At 44.2% G+C, this 22,246-nt stretch overlaps 1 protein-coding gene across 8 annotated transcripts in view; it reads right to left on the reverse strand.

The window, feature by feature from the left end:
- MYO7A (myosin VIIA) overlaps nt 1-22,246 on the reverse strand; it is an 84,240-nt gene that overhangs the window by 11,951 nt on the left and 50,043 nt on the right. For 2 of the 8 annotated variants that reach the window (XM_032442283.2, XM_032442282.2), the window contains 20 exons: nt 21,244-21,300; nt 17,146-17,283; nt 14,700-14,858; nt 14,282-14,374; nt 12,826-12,920; nt 12,241-12,325; nt 11,076-11,294; nt 10,831-10,938; nt 10,065-10,274; nt 9,339-9,542; nt 8,637-8,813; nt 7,378-7,635; nt 6,181-6,308; nt 5,374-5,500; nt 3,510-3,629; nt 2,614-2,787; nt 2,097-2,324; nt 1,245-1,415; nt 466-583; nt 62-188 (listed from right to left, as the gene is read on the reverse strand). In XM_032442283.2, the coding sequence (XP_032298174.2) occupies nt 62-188; nt 466-583; nt 1,245-1,415; nt 2,097-2,324; nt 2,614-2,787; nt 3,510-3,629; nt 5,374-5,500; nt 6,181-6,308; nt 7,378-7,635; nt 8,637-8,813; nt 9,339-9,542; nt 10,065-10,274; nt 10,831-10,938; nt 11,076-11,294; nt 12,241-12,325; nt 12,826-12,920; nt 14,282-14,374; nt 14,700-14,858; nt 17,146-17,283; nt 21,244-21,300 (2,996 nt within the window). Of the gene's footprint in view, nt 1-61; nt 189-465; nt 584-1,244; nt 1,416-2,096; nt 2,325-2,613; nt 2,788-3,509; nt 3,630-5,373; nt 5,501-6,180; nt 6,309-7,371; nt 7,636-8,636; nt 8,814-9,338; nt 9,543-10,064; nt 10,275-10,830; nt 10,939-11,075; nt 11,295-12,240; nt 12,326-12,825; nt 12,921-14,281; nt 14,375-14,699; nt 14,859-17,145; nt 17,284-21,243; nt 21,301-22,246 lie in introns of those variants that run through there. The other 6 variants (XM_015852498.3, XM_085510073.1, XM_015852499.3 and 3 more) reach the window with 4 other exon arrangements.

Here is a 22,246-nt window from a genome sequence, read left to right on the forward strand (position 1 = left end):
TATCAAAAGGCAAAGTCAAGGAAAAAGACTGTTTTAGGGGTAGAACATTAGCGAAGTTTACCTGCTGCTTGACACAGCTGTGATCTCTGGAAAAGAGAGCTCCAAGAGAACCTGCTCCTGTTCATCCACAAAGTACACTCCTGTCCAGTTGACAGCCACAATCACATCATTTTTAGGTAGGCTTGGCCCTAGATTGAAGGCAAGACATACAATTGGTTCATTAAGGGTACAGTATAGAAAAAGTCTATGTTGCAAAGAAGGGTGCAATAAGAAAAATCAGTTATTTTTAATAATAGAAATAATGGCAGACTCATGGCTTGAGCCACTGCTAATGAGGATGCATCAAAAAAGCAATGTGTTCAAAACACTTGATGATCCATTAGGTCTTGTCTGTGGAACCCCTAATTCTTCTTCCTTTTGCTTTTGACCATCCCACCAATCCCAGTATGTGTTTTACTGACTCACCTGAGAATTTGAAGGCTTCATAAAACCGAGAAAACAGCAAAGGCCACTTGAAACGTGCAAAATCCACCACCTCTTCCTTGACCTTTTTGGGGTCTGTTCTCTTTTGAGTATAAATTCCCTAATGACAAAGCAAACCATAAGCAACATGAAGCACAAACTAAGTTATATCTCAGAAAGAGCAAAAAATACAACTTGAAACTCATTTGGTCCACGACATCTGAAGATCTTGGAACCAATATTTAGGTCTTGATGATACTAGGGGCCAAAGTCCTATAGGAAAAAGTGAGAAGCTGGAAAAATTCCTGGCAAAATTCTAGTTTCCCCTCTGGAGAATAATTAGACTCTGAGAAGTCTGGGCAAGCATCTAGAGTGACAAAGCTGGGTGTGATCTTCTCAACTGGCTTTGGGTTTCTCTAAAATAGATGTCTGCCTTTCAGTTTGACAGTCCTTTAGCTGGAAATAGATATTTGATAGCCCATTAGCACAGATATCTAGCCTCATTTAGGACATCTTTCAAAACCTGAGACTTCTGTATGTAGCTGAGAGGCTGATGGAGGGCCTAAGATTCCTGGAGCAGGAAAACCCCAGGCATCTCAGTTCAGGCAACAGAACTGAACCCCTGGGTTTCCACTGAGAGTGATGTGAAGTGAGACTTAACACAGACGGAGGTGCTTGTATTTAGATAACTTAATCTGAGGTGCAATCCAGTCTTTAAATAAATACCAGTCCAAAGCTAATGAAACATATTTTAGCCATTACCAGATGATTTATTGTCCCACCTTTTTGTGTGCAGCTATAATGAGCTGAGCCCATTTCTCCACTGTTTTAGATGCAGTGATCTCTCTGTCTGGGATGTAGGATGGAATTAGATTTAGCAACCTTTCCAGTACCATTTCTGACCCATAGTCCACATAGTACTGTTGGGAAGCCAGTTCTGCTAGGTCTTCTTCCTGTGACATCCAAACATGACAAAAGAGCTGATGTTAATGTAATAAAGATGGGAAAAGATGCTTATTTCCTATAGTATCTGGTGTTTACTGGTTCAAAGGAAAACAATTAGGTGCTAAGTAAGAAGGATATTTTCAGTTTGATACCTGGATAATTTTAAACAGAAACAAGACTAAATGTAATGGGCATTCTCAGAGACTTTAATGTCTTTTGAGATGCTAATTTCAGTGACACTGAAATAATTCTGTAAGCTCACAGAGACTCTAGAGACATGGGTTTCAGCTTCCAATGTCCCTTCTGCACTGAGTTTGTATTGCATAGCACAGCTGTTTGTAACCTGAATTGTCTGTCTCATGCCTAAAGATTAGCAGGATTCACAGTAATCTGAGCTGGTGGACTGGTTACAGTGTTCCTGCAGCCCTCCAAACTGGGGGTCATGGATGAGGTGATATTCACTCTCTCATCCACAAGTCCACAGGGAATGGTGCTCGCACAGCCCATGGGAGAGTCTGATCCTTTTCCAGCCAAAAGGATCTGATTCTTGTAGCCTCTGTTTCCTAAGTATATACCCTAGTAACCATCAGGTACCCAGGGAGGAAGATTTCTTATTCCATTCTGTGAGGTGCATTTCACCATATTAAGGATGTATGTTGATCAGACCACTAGCTGTTGAGGACACTTGCCTTGTCACACCGGTACTCCCCAAACTTCACCCCTCGGACAATCTGTTGGTAAATGAGATTGGTGGCCACATTGTCTTCACTTGGGTTGTGCCAAGGAGTGAAGATCTCCTTCCTGAAAAAGAGCCGCCACGGTGCGTTGCGCTCCTGTGCTCCTTGCTCCTTGGCATACTGCTCACACTGGGACACAGCATCCATCACATGGTCATTGCCACTCCCCAGGGAAGAAACCTAAGCAATGTGGAGGGAAAAGGTAAAACTCATCTGACATCTCTAGGTAGATTGGGTTCCTCCATGCCCTCTGTTTTGAATATGTCCAAGAAGTCTCTCTACAAAAACTACTCCAGTGTATGCCTTCTCATACTGTAAAAATCATACATGCACATATATATTTTTATTTCTGAGCTTTTGACAGGTCTCAGAGTACAGGGTCTTTCTTTCCCTCTGGAAGATATGTAACAGCAAGGAGAATCTCCCTTTTCTTTTATAGGGTTAGTCAGAAGCATTGATTATAACCTACCTTGTCAAAAAGTGCGATGTAAAGTGAAAAGCCAAATCGGTCCTTCAGGCTGATTTTGTCAGCCAATGAATTACAGAGCTCTTTAGCAGTGGTCGCAGAATCTGTCAGCAGTGTTTTTGTTGTCCCATCCATAAATGTGACTGGCAGCATGATTGGTTTCTTGGACTTGGTTGCCTAATGGATTATAGTCAGACTTTATGAAGACATTCAACATTCTAGGTTATTTACCTATGTACTTCCCCCCCAGCAATGGCAGCTGTTTCTTTAATCCCTGATTCCACTAATTGGCTATCTTTCAATGCTACCATAGCATTCTCAACTGGATAATGTATGGTTGGTCACTGAAAGCATTGAAAAAATTCTTGTATGTAATACATTCAATCATTGAAGTGTTTAATCTAGTAAATCCAACCAGGCTCCGGAATGCTCCTAGGCACTAAAACACAATCATCTATGCTAGTAAATCAGCACAGAAAATGACCAAATATGGCATAAACTGGGCTTATTCCAAGTTGCCCCTGAAGAAGCTCGGGCAGCTATGATGCTCCAAGGACATTCTCAGTAGGTAGTTTGCCTGCAGCCACTTTCAGTTGGAAGAATTCCTAGCATACATGGGGATTTGCTCCATGCCATCTGGCATCGATGTCTAAGAGCATTCTCAAATGCATTTAATTTACAGGTATTGATGTAGGCAAAGGGTATGATCTTCAGTATGCCTTGGAGCAAAGCCAGGATGCAAGAGGAATGTAATATATTGTCAATACCTGAAAATTCTTGAGAGAAATAGGCATTTTGTCATGATGTTTTCTACTCTGCCAGAGTTGTGGCTCCCATGACAGTGAAATGATCCAACCCTGAGCCCTAGCAGCCTTGGAAGGGAATGGAGGGCTTCATACCTGCAGTTCTAGCCAGCTTGGTGGTTGCGTCCTTGTCCCATTGGCAAATGTCCGCCGCAGCCTCTCTTCACAATAGGGAGCATAACCAGGAGGGCCTCCATTGATAAAGTTCCTTAAGTACTGTTTGCAGCAGGGAACACATTGGTTAGACAGTTATACTATTGAATATGGAACAAAACAATGGAAGTGAATGAAAAAGATCTATCAATAATGATCATGGGAAACATGATCAAGCAAATACCACTCAGAACACTTAGCTGATAATAGAAAACATATTTCACAATTACATTAAACAGGTGTTTCCTCAGTCGAATTTTAAACTGGATTTTATTGGACCCTAAATCAAAATTTGAAGTACTTTATCATATGTTAAAAAATACATTGCATAGAAAATGAAATCCAATGACTTGTGCAGTTTGAGAGATACACTTAAAAACATTACATAAATGTCTTGGCTAAACTTGTAGCTAAGGAGCAAAATGGCTGACCTATTGCCCAGGATGAACAAAGGCAGAATGTTTTTGGGAATATCAACACACACTTCAGCATGCACCAGGACTTTGGGCACAGGTAGAATCACAGAGTCAATAAGGTTGAAAGAGATCTCTACGACCATCTAGTCCAACTATTAACTGTCGCATACACTAAATCATGTCTCTAAGTGTCACATCTCCGTGTTTCTTGGACACCTCCAGAGATAGTGACTCCACCACCTCCCTGGGCGGATTGTTCTGGGTTACTCATTAATTATTTCTGTGAAATGCTTCGCTCACCTAAAATAACTTTTCATTATTAAAAATTTAAATTCACATAGTCTCCTGTGATATACTTTTTCAGATCACATTTCCAGGCATAATTTAATCTTCTGCCACTTTGCCAGTGATTTATCTGCATTATTAGATTTCTTCCTGACAGTGCCTAGCAATGAAAAAGGGACTTCTATTCTTGGCTTCAGTTCTTTCAGTACTGAACCTGATCTGATATCTATGGATATTAGTGTTAGCACCTTTATTTCCAGTGGGTCTGGGAGCAGTTCTAGACTCCAACATTCAAAAATCTGGGAGGGTCAAAGGAAGCCTTGTCATGTTGTGTCAAAGCAAAGACAAAGTACTGAGCCCTTTGCTCTGAGCCAGTCAAACTCTAAATCACGGGATTATCTTCAACAGCCCAGATAATGCTGGTCAGACTTGAGGTATATCAGTTATTTGGAAGGAAGGCTGCTCAAATCTAGGAACAAAATGTGGAGTATGGCTAAGAAAAAAGAAAATCCTTAAGAAAAATCTGTTTTTTAATAGTGTCAGCCTACTGACTTCAGTCCTGCTGGTCCACAATGCTCCTGAAGATACATTATGTAGAACAATAGAATCATTTAGATTAGAAAAGGCCCACTAGATCATCAAATCCAACCATCACCAAACCCTTCCAAGTCCACCACTAACACATGTCTCTTAGTGTCACATCCACACATCTGTTCAGTACCTCCAGGGATGGGTACTCTACCACTTCCTTGTGCTGTCTGTTTCAGTGATGGATCACCCTTACCATGAACAGATTAGATTTATAATTTGCTATGTAATACTGTTCCTTGTCAAACTAGAGGACATGCCTTAGGTAACACTGGCAAAGACAGCAGATGCTTGACAAAATGCATTGATCTGTGGATGTGAGAAACACGGTACATGTGGGCCTTTCTGGGTGTGCAAATTCAGTAGGAACTTAACGCCACTGTCATTCCTGACAGGGATGAAGACCCAGGGATTCCTTCCACTATCAAACTCAAGAGAAAAGCTGGTCTCAAGAGAAAAGATGGGGAAGAAAATGTGTCAGCAGATGGTATCTGAGATCAATTTCATCTGCAGTTTACCTTTACAAACTTCTCAGAAGGAGCAAAGCATCCCACGCAGAGAGACATCAGGATCCAGCCCCTGGCGTGGCTGCTTTTGGATGGATTCTGAGTCAGCTGCTTGCAGATTTGACAATAGATTTCATCCCTGCAATAGAATTAAAAATACAAATTAGATTTAACAAGGTGGTGCTTTTCAGAGCTAACAGAGAAAGAGCCAAGCCCTGTCTGTGTGTGATACTTAAAGGTTCATTTTGGAATTGCAAGGATATTCATATAATAGCCCTAAGGTGACCGCTCTGGTCACTGAATGGTCTATTGAGTGCTTTCCTTCTCCAGTTCTCAACTGAGTTTTCCCTGTGGGAGGATAAAATGAAGCGGATTGTATTATATCACACACACATACAAATGGGCTAAAAAACAGATAAATATTCATCTCTAATTTGATTGTTTCTGTTTTTTTGAATGCTTTACTTAGTAACAAAAATGAGTTTAAGTTTTTCACTTCTGTGTCATCAAAAATATTCACACAAATGAAAGAATTCTAAATGGTCAAATGGAAAGCAAAAGGTAGTGAACAGAAGCAGGAGTGCTAATGAAGCAATCCACCACCCTCCATCTCTTTCAGAAGCCTCTGAATCCCTCCCAATGGTCTTTTGATCAGGCCTGAAATGAACACTAAGGAACACAACCCAGCCCAGCCCAATTGTGCAACACAACCAGAAGGATGAGGGCATGATAAAGCTGCACACACCAGAAAAATCATTTGGACAAGAATAGCTCAGTGAAGAAGGAATTAAAAGAATGGCCATTGTCCTGATTTCTAACCTTAATGCTGGCCTGAGGATGCCATTACCAATAATGAAATGGAGCTTCTCCAGGTTGGAGGTGGGTCGGTCTTCAAGCATGCTATTACCTTGGAGTGTTGACTCCCCGTCATGAAGTCTCTTTGTCACCTGCCAAGCAGATACATTGCTCTCTTTCAGTATAGCCATTTACTGTGGCCCCCCAACCCCAACCCAAATGTGGTGTACCCCCCCAGGAGGACTCCTCCACCAGCCAGGAAGGGGCTCAGAAGTTTTTTGGTCTATGCATTGTCAGTGATGGGAGGTCGTGAATCGGTTGGCTTTAAATACATATGGGTTAAGATGAAAATGGCTCTGCCTGGTGACACTTCCTCCTGCTTAGTTTTTTCTTCTGTTTTCTACAATGGTAACATTGCTGACCCACAGCTGAAAAATGGTCACCAACGATGCTTAGAATAATCGAACTTATTGCCAAGGAAGTCTGGTCCTTCCAATTTAGTCATATTAAAAAAAAATGAACTATTAAAATACTAACAAATACATGTTCTCTCCATGCTAACAATGCAGATAAAAGCACACAGTATGGTGCTTTTTGGGATGACATTCATTCACCGCTCTGCCCACAGCTCTCTACCTCAGCTGGTCAACTCATTCTCTATTTAGAGCCACTATAGAGAGATGGACATATCTAGAATGTGTTCAGAGCCATGTTAGGATAAGCTGAATTGGTTCCTACTTCTTTCCACTGACACTAAAGGGAAGGAGGGTGACTATATCAGAGTGAGATCTTCATACTCTCATGCAGCTGAGTTGGTGCCTGCTCTGGAAGTGGACAAGACACTCTGAAAAAGACTGAATCCAAGTGTTTGCCTTGCTCTCATCCCCCTAACCAAAAGCCTTATTGCTCCTCATTCTTTGAGGATGGTATTTCCAAAAGTTCTCAGCTTTGGATAGCTACGCACAGGGAAACTGGAGAAGAGAGAGGCAGAGGATGGGTGAACACTTTTGGATGGCCTTCCTCTGCTACCTACTACACAGAGGAGGGCAGGAAGCTAAAAGCAGGGGTAACATTCAGACCATCACAAGAGGTGAGAGGTATTAACAGCTGGACGGAGGGCTGTGAAAGAGGGGAGGGAAGGTGCTGAGTGGATGGAGAACAGGAGTCGAGGGGAGGCCGGTGCGAGGTGCAGAATGACTCAAGGAGACACGGGAAGCCAACCTTTCCCCTTAAACACTCCTTAAATCTTTCAGGCAGAGAGACAGGTAGCGCCAAACCCAGAGGAGGGCTGGTTCTATGTTGTCTAGGGAAAAGCAGAAGAGAGTCAGAGAGGGCTGCAGACAATCCAACGGCACTTGTGCTGCCAGGCGGCCAAGCGTCTCCTCTCACCTCCTCTGTCAGTTTGGATTTCTTCTTGAGTGTTAAGGAGACCAGTTTGTGCCGCACACTGTTCTTCTTGTGCCCGTCAATGTGAGTACTCTGCACAACAAGAAACACAGAGTGCGGTGTGGTGAGAGAGAGCCCTGCCAAATACAAGCTGTCTCTGCTTCCCCAAGACTTATGCAAACGGCAGAGACTGAGACATTACAGAAGGTAGTGACTAGAATTCTGGATCCATATTCCTTTTGCCTCAGGATAAACTAGGTTGGGCTCTGAATTTTGCAGATGACCAGTGTCTCATCAATGAACCTACCCTAAATTAAAACTACAAACTGGAGATGTCTGCAAAAAGATAAAGCCATGTTGAAAAAGTGGCTGAGTCCTGGTCCAGTTGTGCCCCATTACTTCTACTGTATCCTATTCAGGCTTGTTCCTATTTCACAAATGAGATGAGCATGATCACCCCCTGAGATGTGCAGTTTTCATAGCACTTTGCATCCAAATCAGATTGCTCTCATTCTCAGGTGCTGGGGTGAAAGTGCTGAATGAAACCACCATCTATAAAAACAGAAAATCCTAATACCAGGTAACAGCTTACCATACTGTTTAAAACAACAGTAAAAAGGAGAGTATATCAGTGCTACGGACAGCAATTTATCCAGAGCAATGTCTTATCTGGGAGGGGTCCTAAGACAAAGTCCTCAAAATACTTCCCAGAATACTCTGAGGATGCAATAGGGATTTCTGCAGCTTAATCTCCTGGTAATTATTCACTTCCTGCTCCAGGATTAAGGGCACATTTTTTAATTTTTTCTCTTTTGACCCAAAAGAGAGACCAATGGCACAAGACACTGCACGCTTCCCATATATCTCTGCTATTTGGGGAGGAAGAGAGAGATGAAAGCCCCATTAGACAGTACCACTGGAGGCATTCAGTTGTCTCTGTGAAGAGGTCATAGAAACAACATCTGACACACAGACAATTCTCCCTTTGTAGCACAACTGCAGATATAATTGACAAACTCATTTCTTCCCAACGTATTTTGATATGAAAACACCATCTTTCTTACAGACAGTTACCTCAGTGAGAAAGCAATTACCTCTCCTTCTCCCTGCAGAGCCTGCAGTTCTTTTTTATAAGTCTTCTTCCCAAGGGTTTCATAGATTTTTGTCATCACTGGTATCTTCTCACCACCATCACTCATGGCTGTATGATACTTTGGCTCAGGGAGGTCTCCCATGAAACGGAGGATAGTGATCCACACAGCAAGTGCTGCCTGTTGAAATGAATTTTAACTCCTTCAGATTGCAGTAGGGTAAAGGAGGTAGTCAAACCACATCCTTAATGGAGCAAGATGTTGGACTGGATGATCCTTGTGGGTCCCTTCCAGCTTGGGATATTTTATTATTCTATGAAACCATTGGGACCACCACTATAGTCTCGTTGCCTAGCTGTGTGAGACACAACTAATTTGCTCACAGCATGAATTTTACCTGAGTGAGAAAAGCTGGTATGCTGGTGGCCAGGACCACAAATTCAAGATCTGTGTTCTTGTCATTATGAATGCATTTGCACAACCTACAAGAGATTTGCTTCTTGGCTAGGGGATGTCACATTCAGGTGGAATCATAGAATCATTGATGCTGGAAAAGACCTTTAAAATCATCTAGTCCAACTCTCAGCCCATCCCCACCATGCCTACTAAACCATGTGCATCAGTGCAGCAACTACCCTTCAGGTGAAAGGCTCCCCAGGCTTGCTCCCACCCACCCTGCTCAAGGGTTTTCCTCCCCTGCCTCACCAACTGGTCTCCTTCATCTTCGTGGTACAAGAGAGGCTGCTTGAGAGGTCGGCGAATGTAGGTGTGTGTTGTCGTGCCCTGGAAATATGTGGCAGCAAACTTGGCAAATTTGTACTCTGAGAGATCTTCCTCCTCTTCCTCAGGGAGAGGCAATGCAGCATCAAGGTCCTCTTCCTCCAGCTCCTTCTGGGCTCGCTCGAGATCCTGGTGGGGAAGTGGATGTCAGGAGATCAGCACGTTTTTGGATGCTGAAGTGTTCTTTCCCCTTGGGCCTGACTTTACCAACTACCTGATTTCCATCAAGAAAAGCCAACTGGAGGGAAAACCATGAAATGTAACTCTGGAGCCCAAGGAAATTCTGAGTCCAGACGGACATGCCTTTGTTCAGCAATGTTCCCAGAGCACTTGGAGAAGCATTAAGCATGGCCCTAGTTCTGCAATGGCTGTCCAAGTGCCAATTTACTTGAGCAGTGAAGAAAAAAATCACAAAGGCCACAGGTCCTCACTGATCTTACAGCAATACTGCTCCCTCCCTTGTAGCAGCCCCATAGAAAACCTGCAACAGCATGTCTGTCCCAGCCACAGCCCAGCAAACCCATGGGGCCATGCAGAAGGAAGGAAATCTTAAAGGAAGACCTCCTTTAGTATTGCCCCATTCTACCCTAATAAATTCACCTGTTGCTAAAGCCTTTTGCGTCACAGTCAACCTGTGCGCATCTGTAGTACCTCGAAGCCATTGGGTGCCTGCCCTTCCTGGCCGGGTAGGGAGGAGGTTGTCCCTAGGAATCCAAACATTTTGTCCACCATTTCTGAGTCATTCACTGGCTCATTGCGAGCTCGTTCCATTTTTTCCAGAAGCTCTTTCTTCCGACGTGCTTCCTCCTTTTCCTTTACTTCTCTCTCTGCATCTTCGCGGGCCAGCTGGGCAAGGCGTACCTGGAGGAGAAAATGCACAGTGACTGAACTGATGACTCCAGAGAGCTGGCACTGAATTCAATGGAGACCAGCTTTAGAAACACAGGGTTCCCAATGCTTAAGACACTATCTCAGCCTTGTGAGTTGGAGCTAAACAGTAGCGTGTTCATATCTCAGCACCCAAATTGTAGAAGGACAAAGCAGTAATATATTCTCCTTATATAGTGCCTTTTTAGAAGGTCTGATCCCTGCACTGAGACTCTCACTGATATTTTTTCTATTTTATACATCTGTGCATGTGCACACTTGCACATATACACATTATCTACACAATTCCACCTTCAGCCTTCCAAAAGGAAGCAAATAACAACCATAATCTCTGACATTCCTTTGCAGAAGATCAGAAATTCTGGAGCAGCTTAAGTCTAGATTGAGCACAGAGGGCTTTAGTGAATTATATACAAATAACTCAAGCAGGGCAGAAATCCCTTAGATATTTTTGGCATTCCCCCTCAACATAGCAGAAGCAGGCCCTTGAAGTAGTGAGACAGCCCCGGAAAGAGCAGTCCTGGCTTACTTGGTGTTTCTTTTCTGCTTCCTCTTTGGCTTTCTTGGCACTCATCTCCTTTCGGAGCCGTTCCTCTTCTGCCAGCCGAAGTTTCTCTGCTTCCAGGCGCCGATGATACTGAGGAATAAACACAGGAGCCCTTCTCAAGAGATGTTTCCTACTTTTTAGGATTCTTTGGTGCCATTCCATTTAATCTATTTGTCCCCCCTCTCCCCACTCCTATTTCCCACTACCATCCTCTCCACAATACATACCTCTCCTCGGAGGCGCTTGTAAAGCCTTCGTGCTATCATGCCCCGAGCGTAGGCTTGCACAGTGAGGACAGCCCAGAGGCGATGACGGAAAGCCCTACGGACCAGGTAGCCCCGGCAGCGGGCCTGGAACTCGATGATGCGCTGTCGGGCCATATGGTACTGCTTGTGGAGTTTGCGGGATCGATAGAGGGCCTGCAGTCTCAGGAAGCCAATACGCATCTGCAAAAGGGAGCACGATGAAACCACTCCACTGCAGCTCACCCTAAGAAGATTTGCCTTGCTAATCTCCTTCTTCTCCTTAAATAAGAAGGACTGAAATCAGATCTCACCAAGACAAGCCTTTGGGAGGGAGGTTCTCCAAGAGGGTGGAGAAATGAAGCCCTCCAGCTGCTCCATTAATTAAAGCCTAAGGAGAATAAAGGGAGTTTCTTCCCCACTGAGACCTGTGGTTTCTGCCTTTGAGAGGTTTCAAAAGGTCTGGCTTCTGATATCAACCTTGAACCTGCTCCCATGGAGTTCCAACACCTCTCATGGTCTTTAGCACTTCATCTAGCAGTTGGCAACCCTGCCCAAGGCAGGGGGGTTGGAGCTAGATGATCTTTGAGGTCTGTTCCAACCCAAGCCATTCTGCGATTCTATTACATCCCTGCTAATCACTGCTCCTACAGATCTGTTGCCATGAATTGGCTTTGAGGAAGCAAGCATCATCTTGGCCAATCCGGAAATGACAATTTCTATCCAATTGCGGCCCTACAGGATGATACCAAGCCCTTTAGAACACAGCACACTTCCAAAATGACCCACTTTGGGATCAGAGCTTGCTAGGACAAGGAGACATGAAGGCTATGAATTAGGCTGAGGAGAGGCCAGGAGAAAGCCTAGTTTGCAGATGTGATCACACATGGGGATAGAGTCTGTTTTTGGAAACTAGGGAAAGACTTTTAAAAGCCCATTGGTACAATGGAAATCTCATTTTTGAGCAAAAGGGACAGCTTGAAGGTGATAAGGATCTGTCATTAACGAGAAGGCAAAACAGCAAGGGCACCATTTCATTCATCCCACCAACCCAAACCTGGTGGGGCAAATTGAGCCAGAAAACTCTAATTTAGGTCCCACCTAAAGCAGGTAGGAAGGCAGGAGTGTAAGGAAGCATCCATATACTTACAGCACCGTAGTTCTTCCTGCAGTTATGTCCACGCCAATATCTCTGAATCATCAGGACTGAATTTCTCACTTTCAGGAAATTGGACCTGTAAAGGCATTTCAGTCATGTGTGTCTGCAGCTTGGCCTTGATTTATTATCCCCTGGGCCTCATTCTTTAGAGACTTGAAATTGCGTATCTGGGTGGAGCAAACTCTGCATTTTTTGCCTGAAAATTTATCATTCCCCAGCTTTCTTTGTCTTTACAAGAAGGTCTATATGGTCTCTCTCTGATGGGTCTCCATATGCTGATCCATGGGATTGGGCAGAGCAGATGTCGGGAATGGTCCCTGCCTTCCCCTCTTTGCATTCTCCTATGAAATCTCACTGCCTGCTCTCTCTGCTTCAATCTCAGACACCTGTAAATGGATTCAATCTGATTCAAACTTCAGCAACACTACCCCACTACCCTCATCTGCTCACTATATGCTGCTGAAGCTGGTCTGAACATGTGCATAGACGCCCTGGGGACAGCAGCATCATGAGAACTCAGAGGTCTCTATAGGATTGGTGTGGGAATAACTTCCAGAGAGAAGAGCTCACACTTACCTGTCCTTGAACCCACGCACAACCTTCTGGATGAGGATGACTTTGTCTGTGATGGCCTTGTCCCTCTCAATCTCCAGCAGCATATCGTGGTGGTCCTAAGGGGGGAAACAACACAGCACTCATGTCTGCACATCTCCAATCACTTAAAATGTGCCAGAAAAGGTGATGCAAGGCCTTTCACAAGGGAAGAAGACCAAAACAAACTCTTTGGACATTTTAATTCCCAAGCATCCCTTATCTTCTCCTGGAGAAATCCAAACATAAATGTTAGTGATCCACTGCCTTAATTCCCAATTGAACCAGAGCAGCAACAAGATGAATATGATGAATGTTACAGCCTGAAAACACACAAATTACATTGCCCTTCCACGGTGAGCTCCCTGTCAGTGCCATTAGCCATGAGAAAAACTCTCAAGAGCACTGGAGAGGTTTGGGAGCAAGGGTCGCATCAGTTGCTGCCAGGGTCACATCATTCCCTCCAGCTAAAGCTGCAGTTGTTCCATACCCTAAGGACAAAACAACTTCATTACATGGAATTTCCTTGCCCTTAAGTATTCAGATGCACACATCTAAGTTTTCTTCTCATTCCGCCCACAATGAGCTCCACTTTCTGTCCGTGTTGTAGCATGCTGAGCCCTGCCACACTGGGTGCAGTGGAGGCAAGTCCACACGCTTCCTGCTCTGCTTGACCTCACACTACCCCTCAGGGCCTCCTGATTTCTCTGTTTCCTGCCCTAACAGCTGCGGGATCTTGATAACAGGCTCTGGAAAGAGTGACTAGTAGAAACAGCTTCTAGGGAAGGGATGGAGATGAGGCGTGGGTGTTGTTATTTAAATATAAGCCATCAGATCTAGTGCTGAGATGTTTGCTTGAGAGAAGGCTTTGCTTCCATTCTGGTTCCCAGTCAGCTCAACATCATGTCTCAAGCATAATTCTGGAATTGGTGTGTAAGGAGAACAGAGTGTAAATGGGCAGTGGATGCTCTCATTCAGGGTGCTGCTGGAAAACCTGAAATGTTGGCTATTAGCTGAGCCAACGCAGAGAGGTAAGCTGTAGGTATGTCTTGTGTTGTGCAAGGACATGCCAAAACCAAACTGAGCTTGTAGTATTCTCAGTCCCCCTTTCTGCAGGGCTTTGCATGGACACCTCTCCTGCTGCTCTGGGGTTAGGTAAAGGCACGATCTGAAATAAAGCATCTCAGCAAAGGAGGGAAAAGGCTGTGAGTTTAACGTGACTATTTCTGCATCTGTACGAGTATATGCGTGCATCAGGGCTGGCAGTGTGTCAGGACTTCCTCCTAAACCAGCCCCAAATATCCTGCCTTGGCTCATTTTCTGCTTATTGCCAGCCCAGAGACCGGATAAAAGGGTCACGTCTTGTGATGGCAAGGGTTGATAGGAGGCCCCTTCATCAACAAGGATCCCAGATAGCAGGGTGATGCAGGGAGCCCAGTACCTTCAGGAATATCTTTGTCTTGCCAATCTGCCAGTCATCATCCTTTCCAAGCACTGCTTCAGCAATTCGCTGGCATGTCCCACGCAGGTCCCCCTGGTGGGAGTGGAAATGTTCATCAGGTCCAGCTTCACCTTTTCTGCTCAGTGCTGACCCTTTCTGGTCTAAACTCCAGTAGTTTTCTGCTAATTAACTTTTCACTACATTTAAGGGGAGGGAATGGGAATGGCTGAATAAAGCCCCTTGGTGCTCAGCTCTCTGTCCCTGTCAGTCCCATGACCACTCTTCTTTCACTTGGAAATCCCTAAGCGTTGCTGCCACATCTGGGGATCAAATGCTGCATGATTGCTTTTGAAAAGGAAGGAACACCTCCAGAGAGACCAACAGAGAATAATTATTGGCAGTGGAAGAAGATGCTCACCTGCTTGTATGCTGGCTTCACCCCAGGCATGAGCACCCGATATCGGTCCACAAACTCCACAAATGTGTAACGGATGGGGTAACCAGCCCGGCGGATCCGAATGGTCTCCATCATCCCTGAGTACCTCAGCTGACGGACGCACAGCTCCCGGTCAAACAGCTGGGGAGGTTACAGGACATGGTGGTTTGATTGGAATGTGAGGAAGAAATTATTCTTAGGAAGAATGGGAGCACATTGGCATGAGCTGCCCATTGGGGTGGTGGAATAACTTGGCACTGAGAGACACATTCAGTGGGCATGGTGCTAATAGGTTGGGGTTGGATTAGAGGTCTATTCCAACCTAAATAACTTTATGATTGCACACCTTGGCCTGGCCATAAGATGGAAGATGTGTAAGACAATGAGGGCAGGCACCCACTCAAACCCTCCATGTGGTGAACCCGAGACTATAGGAGTTGGCTGTGATGGACCTTTTCTATAACTCTTCTCTGCAAAGCAGCACATGTCCTACACTCTATGAAAAGGATGGAGAGAAGATCTGAGGAGAACAACATAATAGTGAACAACACTTTGAGAAAGGGGAAGCACACCTTACAGTCACCCCTGTAATGACCAGTGTTCAAGGAAAGACTGGATGTTCTGTTGAGGGACATGGTTTAGTGGGAGCTATTAGTAATAGGTGAAGGTTGGACTGGATGATCTTTTAGGTCTTTTCCAACCTTGGTGATTCTATGATTCTATGACCACTCATGGTCAAATAAAGGCAGACATGGTGTGGTTCTGGAGCAGCACTGAAAGTAAGGGCAGTAAGCCCCATTGTGTTCTCTCCTTCTGTCTCCCTGCTCCATAAAGCAGTTGTGGGCTTGTAAAAAAAAAAAAAAGACAAGTTTTTCTTTTTTTTTTCTTTTTTTCTTTTTTCTTTCCAAAAGTACATTTTAGAAAGGAAACAAAAGCTTTAAAATAACAGAAAGTAACAAACAGCCAGGACTTTCCAATGACCTTTCACTTCCCAACATGCTGTTTCCTATCACTATCAGCACACTTTCCTTCATAGCCTGGGATAGAAAATGAACTCCCAGAAAACATTCTCTTTTGCAATGACCCTGCACAGCTCTGTGCTCCATTATCTGGGAGATTTTTCCTACCATGCCAAAAATATATATAACAAAAACACACTTCTCACATCACTGCAGTCCTTGATGCCGGGTTAACTCATCCACTCATTACTTTAACAGCGACATTAATTTCTCTTTGATTCTTTCAAGCTTATACCTCTCCTTTTATGTCCCACCAAAACTCTTGCAGTTAATATGTTGAACACAATATTCTAGCTAGCTCTTGTCAGAGCTGGTCAAACACAATTTGCCACAAAGGATGCAGAATGCCTGACTGAATCCCAGATAACCCAATACAAAAGCAGCTCAGAGTCAGGGCACTAGGAACAATTTGTTAACATCAGTTTAGAACGTGCAGCTATTTCTCAACACCACCCATGCTCTGAAGCAAGGCTTTGCTTTGGCATCATCAAAATCTCAGTTTAGACATCCTGTTACATATTAACCCAAAATATTTCTTTAATAGGCCATTAACTGCCTTTTAATATTGGCCCAAAGAACAATAAACCACCCAGAAAGCCACCAAACTCTTTGCCCCGTGCTGTATTACGCTCACTGAACCGTAAGTTACAGGCAAACACTGCTTGGATGTCCAAAATTTAACACTTTGTGCTTTTTTTTTGGCACAGAACTGACCCTCAGAGGTCCCCTCCAAGTCTAAGGGTTTTATGATTCTACAGTTCTAAGATTCTAATTCATAGAACCGTAGGATCACAGATTAGGTCAAGTTAGAAGGGACACATCAGGATCATTAAGTTGAAGTCTTGGCTCCACACAGGACCACCACCCAAAAGTCAGACCAGAACTTTTATTTTTCCTTTGTTTACCTTTATTTTTCCTATTTACCTCCCTTTATTTTCCATCTGTGATTTTAATTGTACATCTGCTAAACAAAACAAAACAAAACAAAACAGAAAACAGATGGAAAGAATCCAAGGGGGTGAAAGAAAATAAGATCCCTTCAAGAAAGTAGAAAACAGGCACAGAAAGGAGATCACTTGTGGGAAACATCAGACCCGGCAAGAGGACACAATGCAGGGCACTATGGCTAGAAGGGAGGCTCTGACCCACTATGGAAATAAAGGGCATTTCCCATGGGATAAAGGGCTACAGGGTGAATTCCTTGAGGTCGTCCTTGGGAAGGAAGGTGGGGGAAGCATCTCCCCTTTGCAGAAGGCTTTGGGGGGCTGCTGTATTGAAAAGACCTCCCAGATTCATCTCAACAAACTCTGTGGATTTGTTTGCTTGCAGAAAGGGCTGCATTAGCCATTAGCTCCCGTGGATATTCCCATTTAAAAGAAAAGCAACCGGGAGAGAAAAGCTGGACTTACCATGGGCTTCTTGTACTCATTGGGCTTGATGCAGCGGACAAAAAAGGGCTGGCAGACACTGAGAGTCCTCATCAACAGCTCCAGGGACCGCTTGAACTGGCTGCTGAGAGTCGGCGAGCGCTTCCTCGTCTCTGCTCCCTGCAAAACCACAGCAGAGCAGGCTCAGGAAATGAAAGGATAACAGTGCCCTTCCCCTCCAGCCACAGTCCCCTGAGTCTCCTGCTGCAGCTGGATGTGGGAGTGGAGTCCTCACGGCTGAGATGGAGGGTGGAAGATGTGGGGAGAGGGCATGGTCATGGGGCACCTGAGTTTTTCTCTTTTGCGTTGGATGGACAACCTGCAATTTATCCCATGTGCCTCATCCCAAAGAGGAATAGTGCTGGAATGCAATCTCTCCTGCTCAGGCCTCCCTGTCTGACTCACATTCCCAAGTGTCTTGTGCAAAGCTATAAAGAAGATCGACTTGTGAGAGCAAACAGCCCTTTCTAGGTCTTCAACAGTTTCTCTATTGCAACCCAGGGCAATGCATTACCCAGGGATGCACCCCAGGAGATGTTTGGGTTTCCCCATTCCCATACATCACAGAATGGTTTAGATTGGAAGGGACCTTAAAGATCATCCATTTCCAACCCTCTGCCATGGGCTGGTTGCCAACCACCAACTCAAGCTGCCCAGCACTCCATCCAACCTGGCCTTGAATGCCTTCAAGGATGGGTACAGTACAGTCATGCAAACCTTGCTATCACTGTTCTAGGATGACTTTGAGTATTTTGTTTGTTTTAGCTTCATTGGTGAAATTAATAATCTCATCTAGAGCTTTGGGCAAGTGTTTCTATAGAAGAATGGGAAATTTTCTCTTAATAGCCCTTTCTCTCTGTTGTGGGAAAACATTTATCCAAACTAAATGAAGCCACTGGCTCCCTTTTTGCAACTACCACAGCATCAAACATCATGGGGCTGTATGTCTCAAGTGGTTTGATGTTCAGGGAACATTCCATAGGGCAGCAGGTGCTGCTGTTGGGTTAGAAGAGGAAGAGGCAGGCACCACATCACAACTCCCCCTGAGCTGAAAATAGGACACACTGTGACATGGCCTGTGATGTGACCTGATGGCCAGGGAATTCCCAAAGGGAGGATTCTAGCAGGATTTTCATGCACATTTCCTCCAAACATCCTCTTCTTTGCAGGTGGCCAAGTCATGGTATGAAGCCACAAAGCCTCCATCAGCACTGACCTTGTCGCTGTGTTTCATAAGGTGGTGAGTTTTATTTGGACTTACTTTGCTAAAATTGTTTTGTGTCCTTCAACCTACAGCAGACAACATCCCCAACCCCCCTAAAAAGAGGCATTTCCAGAGCTCAGGTTGGACACAATAACAGGACAAACCCAATCAGTACAAACACAAAGTCATTATGGAATTCCAACAAGACAACGTGAGCAGAGAAAACCCAGCTCATGCACACACCAGAAAAACCAGCTCGTCTTGGCCAAGAGAGCTTGTGGGGCCACCAGTGATCTCTCCCAGCAAAATTCTTCCCTGAAGGACAAATCATTAACAAACCTGAGGTAATTAATGGATGCAGCTGCTACCTGCAGAGCAGCATAGAGTCCAGTGCTCACATTCCATCACAGATTTGATGAGGAATAGGCTGTTTTAGCAAGAATCCTAGTTTGGATAACTTTGGTGGCTGTTTTCTTAGCACTTTGCTAATTCTGTGCAAGGGGTCACCTTTGTGCAAGGTGAAATGACAGTCACAAGAAGCAGCAACAGATGCAGGAGTGTAGCTGGGAGTTGGAAGCAGCTGCCCATTTGTCAGGTTTGCTGATTTGGGTTTAGCTGGGAGAGGTCACTTGTCAGTTATGGCAGTAGGAAGGGTGCAAGACTTTGTACAAGGGTGCCCTATGCGGGAACGGAAAGAGCTGTTTGCCCTCCCAGATAGCAGATCCTGCTCTGCCAATGTCTTGCAGTTCTTCTTTGCGTGCATCCAGTTCTGGTGCAAGGCAGTGGAGTCACAGCCTTTTGAAGGGAATGGCAGGGAAGAAGGGACATGGGCCAGAACTCTCTTTCTGGAGAAAATTTGACTAGAATTTGAATTCTTATCCAAATCTTTAGAGAGCAAGAAGGCATCATCCATTCACATGGGCCTGGGACATGAATGTATGGATATCCCCTGCATCCCTGAGATTTCACACAGGCCCTTCCATGGTGGGCACCAGCTCCAAGGGTACTAACTGGGCTCTCAGCTACACAATGAAACCTCAGGCAAGAGATTTTCATCAGCGTCTTCCTGTATGGCCAGGATGACAATGCTGAAGTCATTGTTCTTCCTGCCCCACCTAAACACCAGTGTGGGGACAATTGCATCTCCTTAGTCATTTCAACAAAATGGCTAATAAAATAAGTGGAGCGGCCTGCCAACAATGTGAGGCACTGAAAATATAAGCTTTATTGTGGAGGAAGAACTATTTTAGCTCAAAATAGATGCAGTCCCAACAAACTGAATGATAAAGAGCTAAATATGATCTATTTTTCTCCTGGTCAACACCTAGCTGTAGCATCTTTGGGACAGACACTGTCTCTTCATCAGTGTCATTAGGTAGCCTAGCTCAAGGAGGTTGAGATTTGTGTAATGGGGAAGGATAAGCAAAATTTACAGGTATTGGATATTAAGAATAAATTCTTCTCATAAAGACAGAGTGGTGAGGCATTGGAACAGGCTGCTTGGGGAGGTGATGGAGTCCATCTCTAGGTGACCACTGAAAGCTGGGGCCACCTCATTGCAGGTTTTGAGGCGGCATATAGTGAAGAGACAGTGTCTGTCCTAAAGGGTGAGCAATCTGGAAGGTACCTTAAGATGCAGAGCTGACATGGGATAGATAACAGTGCTGAGTATTACTCTTTTGAACTAAGGCTCCATTTTCTACTAGTTACTACTGTAACTGTTGTTCTTCCCTCGTCTCAGTGCCTACCGAATATGATCAATTATTTATTTAGAAAACTTACAAAACATTAGGCTATGTTATAAAAAGTTTAATGACAACAAAAGGACTCTCAGATGTTATTTCCCCCATTTCTCTGTATTACTTGTTGTTTTGCTGCTACCCAAACACTTTTCAATCACAGTATGGGGGGGAAGGAGTTCAGCTTTGGAATGAATGGCTTCGGTTCATTTTGGTTCAGATCATCCTCATTGGAATTCCAAATACAAACATTCTGAAACAATGTGGAAGTAACAAGGGTTGAAATTCAGCCCATGCAAGGATATGAATTTTGAAAGCCAGGTCCATCTCTAACATAACCCCTTGGCTATTAGGGGGCTGTCATGGAAATGTAGGCAAAGTCACAAAGCTGATTTCACAAAACCATTAGCACACAATACCCTATGGTCAATCATCTAGCACAAAAGGTTTGGGAATCCATCAGAACCAGTCAGGAGGTGAGGTACAACAGAAACAACCTGAAACAGGTGCAAAGAGCCTGTTTGGATGAGCATGGAAAAGTTCGATATTAACTGCACCTTTGAAGAGTTGGATTTGAACTCATACAAGGCATGAAATCTCCCTGAGAATGACAGCATTTCCAACCAACCCCATAATGCAATCCAAGAATCTCTGTTTGTGCATGTACCATCAACCTCCTGCCCCCAAATGTGCAAAACAGAGCCAGATTTGCTGTTGCATTGAAGTGTTATGTCCCACTGAAGCCAGTGTCAGCAACATGATGAACAACAGCCAAATCCCACAGGTGGTCAATCTGAAGTTAAATAAAATGATTCAAATATCAGAAAAGAAAAAAGAACAGCAACAAAAACAAACAAACAAAAATCCAAATCCAAAACTTTGTCTCAAGCTGGTTCTGATTTTATCCAAACCGAACTCCCATTATGATAAATCACTCCTGAGTTGAATTTTACAATATAAATGACTCATACATCTGTAAATAGTCAGCAAGCCCTAACACAGCTCTTTGTCACATCAACACTTGAAATTGATCCTCTATAGAGAACACAGGGAGAGCAACAGACCAACAAGAGAAAAGCACAGTCTTTGCCAAGGAGAGGTGAACATACAGCAGAGAAACACATGTATTCAGTTTACCTTTGGTGTGGGTGTAGGCGACTGGCCAAAAGTGCTGGATGCATAGCCACAGAGAAACTACATGAAGCACAGGTCAAACAAACAAACAAACAAAAAAACAACAAAAAGAACAGAGACAGAGAAGAGCAAACAGTGAAAAGAAGGAATAACCAAACTGGGAGCCCGACATTATTAGTCTTGGAGGTGTTGAAATATCCCGTCAACAAATTGTGCTAATTCTTTTATATATCCTCATCCTGGGCTTTCCCTTTCCTCTTAACATTCACATCCCTGGTCCTGAGGGAACCACTGCTGTTCAGCTCTCGCCTCTTAGAAATAACTCATTACCATTCAGTTTCAGCCTTCCCCAGTCCTCTGCCTTGCAAATCCCTGCTCTCCTCTGCCCAGTTGGAAGATACCATCAAAAACCAAAATCTCACAAGAATTCTAAAGATACTGCTCTCTTCTTCCCCAGATTCTAGTCATGTAGATTCTATAGAAATTAACTTTTCACCAAGGGAAAAGCACCCCAATCTGCTCTTTCTTTTTCCCTTCATCAACAGCTCATCTTTGATTTCCAACTCTCCTGCTGTCTATCTGCAAGTGGAGCATGCAGGACCATCAGACCGTGCTAGCTATGGGCCATGTTGATTCTTCAGAGATTCACATTTCACTTGACAGTGCTCAAAGCAATGTTTCAATTCAGCCAATGCATGCAGATAGACCTCCTCCACAATGGGCACCCATAAATAAAGCTCAGCCCTGTGTGGTCCAGCAATACACTGGATTAGGTGTGCACAAAGATTAGCTTGTTCAGGGATCAAATACTACAAATTCAAACATACACTTCTGGTTGGTTTTGAAACTTTCTTGACCGGTGGCTCTTCCAAATGGCACATAAAGAACACATTTGAAAGTTGGAATGCCATGAACTAAACAGGAAATTGCCTTTCACCAAATCCTATGAGCTCACTGAGAAGTTCCTGAGGACAAAAGCCTAATGATTTCATTTAGCTCTAACCAG

Source organism: Coturnix japonica, chromosome 1 (genome assembly GCF_054131305.1).
Source record: "Coturnix japonica strain WE chromosome 1, WE-NBRP24, whole genome shotgun sequence".
NCBI lineage: Eukaryota > Metazoa > Chordata > Aves > Galliformes > Phasianidae > Coturnix > Coturnix japonica.